This window comes from Temnothorax longispinosus, chromosome 2 (genome assembly GCF_030848805.1).
Source record: "Temnothorax longispinosus isolate EJ_2023e chromosome 2, Tlon_JGU_v1, whole genome shotgun sequence".
Lineage (NCBI taxonomy): Eukaryota > Metazoa > Arthropoda > Insecta > Hymenoptera > Formicidae > Temnothorax > Temnothorax longispinosus.
Genome location: NC_092359.1, coordinates 18,444,099 through 18,455,952, shown reverse-complemented (window position 1 = coordinate 18,455,952; position 11,854 = coordinate 18,444,099). Strand labels below are relative to the sequence as shown.

General features: G+C 46.9%; 2 protein-coding genes across 4 annotated transcripts; one reads left to right on the top strand and one right to left on the bottom strand.

The window, feature by feature from the left end:
• Nucleotides 1-23: 23 nt before the first annotated feature.
• Nucleotides 24-1,199, bottom strand: LOC139808463 (U3 small nucleolar ribonucleoprotein protein IMP3). Its single transcript, XM_071770485.1, has 4 exons — nucleotides 914-1,199; nucleotides 414-728; nucleotides 260-332; nucleotides 24-172 (listed from the first exon to the last, which is right to left on the bottom strand). Exons 1-4 carry the CDS (start codon nucleotides 1,048-1,050, stop codon nucleotides 149-151), a joined length of 549 nt encoding a protein of 182 aa, XP_071626586.1. The 5' UTR covers nucleotides 1,051-1,199; the 3' UTR covers nucleotides 24-148.
• Nucleotides 1,200-1,362: 163 nt separating this feature from the next.
• Htt (huntingtin) lies at nucleotides 1,363-11,787 on the top strand. 3 transcript variants are annotated; one of them, XM_071770457.1, is made up of 15 exons: nucleotides 1,363-1,771; nucleotides 1,855-2,038; nucleotides 2,197-2,475; nucleotides 2,551-2,692; nucleotides 2,764-3,339; nucleotides 3,412-4,010; nucleotides 4,090-4,403; nucleotides 4,485-5,792; nucleotides 5,869-9,904; nucleotides 9,986-10,191; nucleotides 10,303-10,477; nucleotides 10,557-10,970; nucleotides 11,065-11,225; nucleotides 11,310-11,397; nucleotides 11,465-11,787. In XM_071770457.1, exons 1-15 carry the CDS (start codon nucleotides 1,686-1,688, stop codon nucleotides 11,561-11,563), a joined length of 8,667 nt encoding a protein of 2,888 aa, XP_071626558.1. In that variant the 5' UTR covers nucleotides 1,363-1,685; the 3' UTR covers nucleotides 11,564-11,787. The 3 variants fall into 3 exon arrangements, with proteins under 3 accessions (XP_071626558.1, XP_071626557.1, XP_071626556.1); XM_071770456.1 differs by having other exon boundaries at nucleotides 1,363-1,780; nucleotides 1,858-2,038; XM_071770455.1 differs by having other exon boundaries at nucleotides 1,363-1,780.
• The last annotated feature ends 67 nt before the right edge of the window (nucleotides 11,788-11,854 follow it).

Genomic DNA, 11,854 nt, shown 5'->3' with positions numbered 1-11,854 from the left:
TCAATACGTTTACGAACAAAAAATGAAGAATAATTAGTCTCTTTATTAATAGATTTATATATATTGCTGTACAAATAAATTTCTCTTTTTTTTTATAAAAAACGTAGAATTTTACTAGCAAGAGCATTTAATCGACGCGACGTGTAGATTATACTATATCAAAGTCATCTCTCTGTAAAACAAAAATACGTATATATATAATTACCAAATTATAATTTAATTATAATAACATATAAGAAGAGCTAACAGGAATTCTCACCTCATTGTTGTACTCCAATACGTGTTTCTTAATAGCAGATGTGTCTACCCATGTCACAAAGTCCTCTAAATTTCTGTAAAACATACGATCGACATTAGTTTCATTCGTTTCTCTAATATTTGCGTGATGCGCGAGTGGAGTACAAAATGTTTACCTTGTTACCAAGAACGCAGGGTCTTTCACGACTTCCACCCCGACTCGGACATGGCCCTGCTCTATCAATTTCGTCGCCATCGGTATCGTCTGGCTCATCTTGTTGCGCACCATAACGACCGGGAGTCTCCGTCTGCAGAAGCAACTGGCGGTTACCTTCTGGGTCTGCGACAGGTCCCATTTCGTGGAGATCAGGCCCATCATGTACAGCTTCTCCAGCAGCACTGCGCTCTGCTCGATGCGGAAGGGATGGTCAGGCTCGACTTCCTTAATCTTCCTACCCAACTCCCGTATGTCCCGTGACAGTTTGTTGTATCTGCAATCATTTCGATAAATATTAATACATTCACATTACATTTTTATTGTATTTATTTTTATTACATTGATAGTATTTTATATAATTTATATTCTACTGTATGCTACTAGATATTTTTTTATGTTTTGAATTTTAGAATTTACATTACGTCATGAGATATATTTATAAATAACAATCCCACGTACACCGTATAGTCCGATCTTTTCTGAATGCAATAACGCTTCAGGATCTTAACCTCGTGGAGATTGTGGTCGGCCTGCCACGACAAGAAGTCCACCTTCTTCAGCAGCTTCTGCTCGTGATACTTCAGTTTTCGCACCATCGTGATCGATCACCGCGGAAGCCTCCTCGCAGAGCAATCCCAACTTTATTTAAAGGGAAATCTTCAGATCCCCGGAGTCCCGGAGCTGGCACCCGATGATTTGTTTTTGACAAGCAAACAAACACGTGGAGTGGGTCGGGATCCAGATGACCCAGATCGCGGGAGATCCTGCGCATGCGCGGCCGATTTTACACGAGGTACAGACCGACGATCTATAATTCGCATCACGGATTTCTGAGTCTATTTACAATATAATTTTATATGCCGTCTATTTTGACGTATATATGTATTAATATATTCATGAATACGTGACCTCTCCCGTCCTCTTTCTCGCCGAGGTAAAGGTTAAGGAGAGAGAGGGCAAACCCGTCGGAGCTTCCTTGTTCTTTCTATAGCACGTAAACGGAGCTCGCAGCAGTCTGCACTTCATACCTCTTCATGGTTTATGATGATGGTCATCAGCCTGATCAGCCAGAGCACGTAGTGATGTAGTCCGCGGTATTTGCGATGTGTGCCCGTGTCACGATCTGTCATAGACCAGCGGCCAGGAGCGGCAGGATGTCATTCACCGGTCGCACGGTGATTTGAGGCGGCCGCCTCGAAGAAGCCGGGAAAGGTCCGTTCCAGGATCCGGCATGGCTCACCTGAACGGGGTGCTGAAGGCTGTGGAGACGCTCAATGCTCTACGGGAGTCGGATGCTCCGTCGGATCCCGGCTCGAGGTATGAGCGGTATGTATAAACACATCATCTCCGGCGACGTGAGAGAGATCGTTCCTTAAACATGAGTTTTCGATTTTGAACAGTAGGAAGGAGAAGGTCTCCTGTTGCGCGATCATCGTCGAGGGGATATGCTCGCCGACTGTCAGGCAGAACCCCAAGTTCCCACAGATTCTAAGTGCCACCATCGAAACGCTGCTGGCACTCTGCAACGATGAGGAATCCGACGTCAGGATGGTCGCGGACGAGTCTCTCAACAAGATTATAAGGGTACGACACTTTGCGCCTTCCCATTTTGTACCTGTTATTAAACCGGAGATTGTAGATGTTCATGGACGAAGCACGAAAGCGAGCATATGCGGAGAAATTAAACACTTAAGAGCGATCTATTGGGCAGATAGATATATCATTGATACGTTCTTTGCCAGGCGATGGTCGACAGTAACGTCGTTAAGATCCAGATAGAGCTTTACAATGAGATAAAGAGAAACGGACCTGCACGCATACTGAGGGCTGCGCTTTGGAGATTTGGCCTGCTGAGTCACATGATACGCCCTTCGAGGGGTAAAGCTTACGTGGCAAATCTGATCCCGTGCATAGTGATCATCGCACATCGGTCGGAGGATACTGTGATTGAAACATTATCGCAGTCGTTACCATTAATTTTCAAAGTATTAGGGCCATTTATGACAGACAAGGATGTCAAGGTAAGAGTCTCGACGTTGTATGATTATACCGGAGCTACTTCCATGAGCTTGGGAGAACATTAAATCTTGTTTCAGAATTTACTGAGGGCGTTCTTTGAAAATATCTCTTCTCCTCAAGCAGCTTTTCGTAGGGCGGCAGCTAATATGATTCTGACAACGTGCATAAATTGCAGGAAGCCACAGTTCTTTTTAAATTATGTGATGGATTATACGTTAGGTACGCGCTAAATAATTACGCGCTGCATAATGCAGAAACGTTCATTTATTAATGATATTTACCTTATCTAGATATAATAACGTCAGGAAGAAACGCCGACGATCATTCCTCAACTGTTATCGGCGTCTTTGGATGCCTGAGAGTGATTTTACCTTACATATGTAAACCCTCGGAGCCCGAAGACAGCGAGACACAACAGATAGATAACTTGTTACACATTTATGAATTGTGTTTGCACTATACAAAATGGCATTCTGATCATAATGTCATAAATGCAGCTTTAGAGACTTTGGCGCAACTCCTGAAAATGCCGCCAAAGCCGTTGGTGTCTGTTTTATTGTCTTCGAAGGGTATAACGCAAAGCAGAATAATGTCTAATCAAAACGCATGCATTCCATCGCTGGGTCACATGAGCATTTCCAGCGCGAGTACTGCCCATGGCGGAAATTCGGATTCCATCTTAAACTTGCACGAGCCTGATATTCCGGAAATTACTCCAAATGCAGAGTGGATCGCAGATACGGAAACGACATTGCCAGAGACGTGTAATCCACAAACGCAGATCGAGTGTACGAGCGACGTGACGGAGACGAAAGAAAAGATGTTGGAGAGTTATTGTCATCTGAAAATTGAAACAACCACTGACAGTAAGAATGAGCACGTAAACTCACAACTCGCGTAACAATTTTACATTTTATTAGCTTTCAATGTTTTTTTAGACGAGATTGCGGAAGAAGGTAGCGATGCCGAAAGCGAGATCGAAAAGTCCGAAAAAGCGCCGTATCCAAGCCTGCAAAGTGAACACTCGAAGGAGGAAGATTACTCCGAAGAGACTACTTTCTCGTTCGCTTCCCCTAAGAAATCCTCTCTGGATTTCGCGTTGTACGAAGCTGATGTCGGGAGTTTTACCGACTCGGATATGCCCGTTAAGTTTTGCTGCCGTTACTTGGTGTCGTCCTTTTTGTTGGCGGGCAAACCCGGGCAATTAGTATCGGACAAGTTATTTCGCGTTAGCGTAAAGTCTCTCGCTCTGACATGCGTGGGTTACATTCTCAAACTTTATCCGCACCTGTTTACCATGACTGTGGCCAAAGAATCAAGCTGCAATGAGACAAACCAATTGATTGCAGACATTTTGCTATTTGCCAATCACCCAGATCCTCAGATCAGAGGTAATGTAGCGGTGGTGGTTGGAATCTTTTTAAAGTCTGTATTTGTTCAGTACGGCGGGTCCTTTCGCAACTTTGAGACGGAATCTCTAGCTCGACAAGGGCATGGAAATATATTGTTGGAAGACATGATAAAGTTACTTTTAAAAGTGAGTCTATACGTTTTATAAAGGACGACACCAGTCTCGAGAGTTTTTAACTTACCATCTGTTTCTGTCGAATGTACAGGGCTTGAACGATGATTCCGCGACCACTTGCCGTCAAACGTTGGACGCGTTGAACCTCTGCTTGCCAGAGTTACTAGATTCCATCAACAATGAACACGGTCTTACCATCTTAACTGCGTTGCCAAAACTTATGAAAAATCCATATTTTCTCGTGAAAGTAAAATTAGCGGACTTGTTGAGCAAGTTATCGTATATTACAATAGAGCACATAACGGGGCAATCGTTATTCCAAGAACACTTTATCGACGTTATAATAGCGTTATTAGGTGATCAAGATCAAAGGGTGAGACACGCCGCATCAGACGCGATTGTTAAGTAAGATACACATTTCTAGATGTACAATTAATTATTTACTCGATTCACAATATCGTTTCACGTTTCTTTTTGTTAATTCAGGAGTATTCCGCGTTTATATTTCCGACACCCTCAAGAGGATACCATTACGAGGAAGGCCACGCAATACACTCAACAGTATTTAAGCGCGGTAACGTCAAGTATCTCGGAACTGTCGTCGTACCAAGATAAACATAAGCCGTTCGTGAACACGTCCATCAAGCCCTTTGTATTTCTGAATTATTATAACGGGACGAATTACGATTCTAGTCTGGAATACTCTCTATCCCGTATAGTTAATATCCTAACGGAGATACTGACGGTGCATTCGTCGAAGTATCTAATATACGGATGTTGCGAGACCCTCTTCTGTTTGAGCGAGGCTTATCCTACTACGATTTACGTCAGAGGATGGGACTGTATCCTACCAAAGACGTTACTGAAAAAATCTAAGAAGAACAGCGACCGATCGGACACTAATGACTTTAGTTTCGTGAATGAGATGGTTTCCTCCCCGATGTGCAGCGGTCTCTTGTCACTGGCATTACCGCTATTAACGTCGTCGACCATTAGCTTAGATTTGTCCACGCATCGACACTTGATCCTCCTCGCTGGCAATCTGACTTCCGGGTTAGCCGTCTGCAACTTTAAGACCGGCAGTGATCCGATGAAACTTTGGAACATGTGTAAGGACAGATACATGGAACTACTGATGACGCACATCACGAGAGTTCTCAATATCTTCGTTCACGTCATCGACGAGGTGCAGCTAATGCAGGCAAGCGCCAAGCCCGTGTTGCCGTCCTTGTCCACGCAAACGTTGTCGCCCAGGAAGAAAATCATGTCGGAGCAAAAATCGAAGGAGAAGGGAGAAAAGATCGGCGTCTTGAAGAGCGGGAAGGAGCAAACGGGAACGTTCATCGGCATGCCGCATTATATGAGGATATATGATATTCTGAAGGCGGCGCATTCCAATTATTCGGTCACTCTGCAGCACGAGGCCAGCGAGATGTATATTTCCCTGCTGAACGCGACGCTGGACGTTCTCTCGCAGATCCTTGAAATCGCGTCCGTCAACGATGCAGGTAGAATAGCGGAAGAGGTATTATGTTACCTAAAAACCACCGTCGTATTGTCGCCAACAGCAACGGTTCAATGTGTGCAGCAACTGCTGAAATGCTTGTTCGGCACGAACGTGTGCGCGCAGTGGAGCGAGCTGGACGTGCAGAAGAATGTGGAACGATGCGGTACGCTGCAAGATGATGCCAGGGGTTTTTATAATCAGTGCTTTCAACACCCCGCCAGACAAATGGCGAACACGATCAAATGCATTGGGAATAATTGCAGAGGCGAAAATGAGCCGGATAACGGGTAAGTATTATCCCGACACTTCGATAGTTGTACCGCACGCAAGTTGACACGTTGATGTCTTCTCTTTCGCTTCCAGGTGGATAGGATTGCTGCGCAGAAAAAGCGACCGTAAATTTTCGTCGGTGTTTAAGACCTTGGCGCGATCCTCGGATCAGAAGACGTCCGTCGCGTCTTTTATCCGGCTCTTCGAACCGATGGTTATAAAGTCTCTGAAGCAGTACACTGTTACGAGTAACATCGCGCTGCAGTGCCAGGTTCTGATGCTGCTGAGTCAGCTGGTCCAACTGAAGGTCAATTATTGTCTGCTGGACTCCGACAAAATATTCATCGGATTCGTGTTAAAACAGTTTGAATTTATCGAGGAGGGCCACGTACAACAAACCGAGGATCTGTTGCCGAGAATGTTCAATTTCTTGGTGCACCTGTCGTACGAGAAGAATCATTCCAAGGTGATAATAGGCGTGCCGAAGATAATTCAGTTATGCGACGGTCTGATGGCGAGCGGACAGCCGGCAATCTCGCACTGTATACCCGCGCTCGCGCCCGTCATCGAGGATATCTTTCTTATTCGTAATGGAAGCTCGAGCGTGGTCGAGCAACGGGAGTTGGAAACAACGAGGGACGTGCTAATAGCCATGCTGCTGCGTTTGGTGGAATATCACGAGGTAGTCGAACTCTTGGCGCTATGTTTGGCCGAGTCCAGATTTAGCGGGGACGGTAATGGCGAGGAGAAATGGCGAAGATGGTCCAGACTAACAATGGACACTGTGCTTCCAATACTGGCCGCCGGGAAGCTCAGAGTAGAATCCGAGAAGGCTCACGTCGCGTTGGTGAAACTATTCGCGGCAATCTCGCCCACAGTCTTCCGGCCGGTGGATCCGCTCCTGAAGATACTGTTCACCGCGTCAATATCCGCGACCGCTCCAATCCTCAAACTGCAGCGCTGGTTAGGCATGATCAACGTCGTGCTGCTCTCGTTGATCTCCTGCGCGAAGGAAGAGGCGATGCTGGCGCGTCTCTCGGACCTAAGCGTATGCGTATCGGACGTGTCGCATCTGTGCTCGCCACTTCGGAGCTCTTCCTCCCGCGAATGTGCGGATCCGTTGAACGCCTCGAGCGTCCAGTCGCGCCAAATGCCGCCTGAGCAGGTATTAGCCAGATTTATATTCAAGGTGATCAATCTGATAAGCACGAAGGTGTTCAGTCTGCTCGGTCTGATAAATCACAAGTCCGCGGATCCCTTTGTCGATTTCTCCGATTACACGGCGGACGACAATTACCTCGTCCATCAGTTCGCGTTCTTCCTGCAATTGTGCATTCATATGTTCGAGTCCGGCAGTCATTGCAAAGTGGCGAATGCAACGATGCAGATGATTCAGGGGCGCAACGTGTCCGATGAGGAGAAGTTGCTCATTGACGACTTGAACTACTTGATGCTCAGTATCGGGAATGTGTGCCCGACGGTGACGTGCCAATGGGCGTATTTGATGATCCTGTTAGGATATAACGAGATGTCCTTCTGGTCGAAGGTATTGGGCACCAACAAGTCCGATGTCCGGACGAACGAGAGGAAGATGCGCGATTGCATCAATACTAGTACAAACATTCAAATTATTAGAAGAGGCGGGATTATATTATTCTGTGATTACATATGCGAGAATCTCAACGACGTAGAACCGCTAACGTGGCTGTTGGTGAATCATATAGAGGAGGCGATAAACGTCGCCGTCGAATCTCCGGTGAGGGATCTGTTGACCACGGCGATACACAGGAATCCGTCGGCAAGCGGGCTGTTGGTGCAAGCCGTGGCGACGAAGTGCACGGATTTGTCGCAGCCCAGTTTCATAAAGCGCCTGCTGCAGTGTATCGAGGGCGCGCATCACTCGCAAAGCGGCGCGGTTATAATGACCCTGATACCGCGGCTATTGTCCACCAAATATCTCGCTCTGTCGAGAATGGCAGCGAAGATCGCCAGTCGCCGAGTAGAGATACTGTTGACCACCAGCGCGGAGGATGTAAAGGACCAGTTATCGAAGGACGACATCGTGAAGATCATGGACATCTTGCAGACCACCAAGCTGGCGAGGAAGCACGGCGGCTTGGTCAGCCTACTGAACAAGTTGGCTGTACAATATTACGATCTGTCACCGTTGGAGCTCGACCAATGCAGACCGTTCAACCCATCCACCGTGAAGAGCATTCAGTTGGATCGGAATTGGTTCCTGTCTCAAGTAAGACTGCGATGCTGCCACGCGAGCGCCGGCAACAATCCCATGGAATTAGCGCAACTATTGAAGGATCTGGACTTAGACGATTGCCTAAGTATTCTCTCTTGTAAAGAGTTCAATCTGAAGATCTTGAAGCACTGCGTGATATTGGGAGCTCGACTCACCGTTGAGAAGTGCCAAAAGTTGGAATTTGGAAAAGCGCAGAGCGAGAAGGATTTTGATTTCGATGCTAGCCCTCTGTACGTCGCTGCCAAGCAGTGTTTGTTGGAGCATATTCATTATATCTGCGAGTTCGTGCCGAAACCACATCAAATTTACAATCCGGAGGCGGATAACAGCAGCGGAAAGGAACTGAAGTACGCTACGAGATTCTCCGAGCTGCTGAGCGACGCTCTGTATTGGGAGATCCTCTTCACGATAATCCCAACTGTCAAGATTTACATGAAGACGTTACCGAAACTGGCCAAATATAACGTGGCGAAGATTGACATGAAATTCGAAGAGGATATCGCAAAGTTCTCTATCCTGTGCCTCGAACTGGCGCATTGGATGATCTATTCGGACAGGAAAGGTACTCATAGATTGCGGCCGCACGACATGGAGCTCACGCTGAGTTGCGCGGCCGAAATTCTGCGGCACGCCGCTCCAAGTAAAATTTTCGGTGAGAAGAACGCGCGTCACACTTGGGTTTGTTCCGCGGCGATCTCTCTGACGAGAGTCGTGGAGAGTATTCTGACGACGGTGGACCCCTTGCCGACTATGGATTGCCAAGCGCTGGAGCCGGCTCTCCAGGACGAGGATACGAAGGACTACGCCCGGGCGTGCATTCAAATGGCGTCGATAGTGGCCTGGCTCGAGAAGTGTCAGGCGGATGGCACCACGAGGAACATACCACCGTATCTGTTTAACACGATAAAATCACTGGTTATCAGCATAAGTCGCCAGGCATTAGTAAATTCTTACATCTTGACGCCTCCGTTGGTGTGGAAACGGGGCTGTCATATCGTCGGCTCGGGTCCCACCAAGTGCTACTTTCCACTGATGTCGTCCGAATCCAATCTGCTGCAGGAGGTGGACGTCTTGGAGCAGTTTATCTACCGGGTAAATCTACTGGGTTGGACGTCCAGGTCGCAGTTCGAGGAGATCTGGATGGCGTATCTGAGCGTGCTTAACTTCCTGCAAAACGAGAACACGCCCTCGGACGAGATCGCGGCTTTGATCCAAGCGAGCAGCCTGGCGATTCAAGCGATAACGAGATTATTGCTGGAAACCCTGCTGCTACCGTGTCCCGGCAATCCCGGCGCCAGCACCCTGATCCACCATCCGAGAGATCCCCAGCTTTCCGTGCATAAGACCAGCTCCCAGAAGCTGTTTGCGGTACAGGAGCTGCTCCTATGGAAGTATGAATACATGAACGACGCGGATAATAAAAATGGCTTGAAATTGGACCACATATTCCAGCGGGGCAACGTAGAGAGAACCGCGGTTTTAGACAGATATATGTACAGCCAACTGTCGGTCTCTTATTTGTGGTCCCTGTGCAATCTATACGAGGACAAGTTGAACGCTTCCGTTCTCGACTTGAAGAACAGACGGAACGACGCGCTGATGTCGGCCTCCCTCGATCTAGACTCCTGCTTGCGCTTTCTGATCGAGCACTACACCATCTGGACGTCACCGCAGGCTAACACGCCCGTACAGCTGCTGACGGAAATCGTCAAGTCGATTCTAGCGATCTCGGAACTCTTCCTCGAGAGATCGCAGTACCAGTGGATGCTGGACGTGTGCCTGGAAGTTTCGAGGGTTCATCCAACGGAAAATGCGATCTTGCATCAATACCTGGCCGTCTCTGTGTGTAAAGCCGCCGCCGTTCTAACGCCTTTGGTACGCGCAAGAAATTTCATTTACTATAGAAGATTACTATAGAAAGATATTTCTTGTTTTTAACTAACATTATATTCGCAGGACTTGGACACGTTGGATAAAGTGAAGCGTATAGTGGATGTTAATTTGAAGTCGGTATTCCTAGCTTCCAGAGTATCCGCGCTTCACGGTTCTTTATACCTCCTACAAAGTGCAGTGCTGGCCAAATGCGAGGAGACGATGAATATTATACATCCCCTAGCCATTGAATACATACAGAAGCACATTGACTCGCAGGATTCGAATAGGTAATTCGAGATGAGGTCTAATTTAACTGTATTTGCTGAGAAAATATTGAACACATCTATTAATTTGTCCGATACTATTTTGTGGCCTAATTCGTTGTCGTTTCGACGCAGCATTCTAAGTCAGAGCGAGGAGCATCAGGGTGTAATGTGGGCTCTGGTGTTCTTCCTGTTGGAGCATGCGGAAGATACACCGCCGGACACGGAAGCGCCGGCCGTGTTGGAATTAGTCCTCTCTCTAGTCACATCCCAAAATATTTCATACGGTTTACATCAAACTCTACTGCAGGTATGTCACGGCATTCCTCGCCTTTTGATTAATGTATAAGTAACGCAAATGTACGGAGAGTATCAATTTGTTTTGATAGGGTCTTGAGAGGCTTGTGGCAACGAAGAGCGTCGTCGGCAAGGTCGCCGAGCAGATCGTGAAAGTCGCGATGGACCGGCTGAAGCAACCCAGCCCCCTGCTTGCGTTACCGGCGTTGCAACTTCTGCTGACGTGCATGTACACGGAGGCGGCTGATCGATTGAATCAGCCTGGCGTCGAGGAACCGTTGCCGGATGTGGAACCGGAGACGCTGGTCCGATCTATCGAGCGTACCTCCGCGATATTCGACAAGATCCGCAAGGGACATTCCATGGAAGTGGAGGTGCTGTGCACAGTTCTGTCCTGCCTGCTCGGAGACTTCTTCCCGCCGTCGGAGATCCTCACCAAAGTCATAGGGGAATTCCTGTCCCCGCAGCAGCCGCATCCGAGATTACTCTCGGCCGTTGTCTTCAAAGTTCGTAAATTTGATCGAAGATCTCGAATTATAGCGCGATCGTACTGCGAGATAAAAGCGAATGCGAATGTATGATCCTCTGATTTTGCGCCAGGTCTGTGAGAAAGCGTGTACCTGCACGGAAATGGAGCTCCTTCAAGATTGGGTGGTCTTCAGTTTACCGAATTTCATTCAAAGCTTACCGATGGCAATGTCGACTTGGTGCTTATCCTGTTTCTTTATAAGCGCGTCAACAAATCATTGGTTGAGAGCTTTGTATCCTTTTCTCGCCGACGTAACTTTATAATTTTCTATAGGGAAGTAGGGTAGTAACACGATTCCTTAGCTATAACATGGTAGATTTCCGTATGTCCAGTCAAGGATAGGAAAATACGAATATGAAGACAAGAAAATATTGTGTATAGCGGCTTCGGATTTTTACCACAAGGTAGATTACTTAAACGTTATTTATCTACTTTGGGCATCTATTTTATTTAATGTTCTATCGATTTCAGCTACCCAAGGAATCTCAAAAGAAAGCATTCGTCGAGACTTTCGAGGCTGCCGCGAAGGAACCTGGAACTCCGTTTAGTGATATTCTAGCCTCCTTTTAGATAAGTGCCGTAGTCAGGAGATACTCAAAAGAGAAGAGAAATCCTATCGTATAGAATATTAAACTCAGACTGTAAAAAAAAATCGATGTACAATCACTGGTGCGTTGGCGCGCTACGTCACGCGTGTACATTTGTATGTATGATGATATTTATTTTACATTATGTCCCGTCAAAAGAGAGATATGCAACTTGTTTTGCAATAAACAGTATTTTTTAAGCAAAAATCGTGTTGTATAAATGTTCACATGATACATCCTTTTCGACAATCATCCACAGAAGCATCACGTTTTG

Coding starts and splice junctions, on each gene's coding strand:
- LOC139808463 (XM_071770485.1), bottom strand. CDS start 1,050: ATGGTGCGAAAACTGAAGTATCACGAGCAGAAGCTGCTGAAGAAGGTG. Junction 729..913: donor AAAAGATCGGACTATACGGT/GTACGTGGGATT, acceptor AAATGATTGCAG/ATACAACAAACTGTCACGGG. Junction 333..413: donor CCTGCGTTCTTGGTAACAAG/GTAAACATTTTG, acceptor TATGTTTTACAG/AAATTTAGAGGACTTTGTGA.
- Htt (XM_071770455.1), top strand. CDS start 1,686: ATGGCTCACCTGAACGGGGTGCTGAAGGCTGTGGAGACGCTCAATGCT. Junction 4,011..4,089: donor TGATAAAGTTACTTTTAAAA/GTGAGTCTATAC, acceptor TCGAATGTACAG/GGCTTGAACGATGATTCCGC. Junction 9,905..9,985: donor CCGCCGTTCTAACGCCTTTG/GTACGCGCAAGA, acceptor TTATATTCGCAG/GACTTGGACACGTTGGATAA.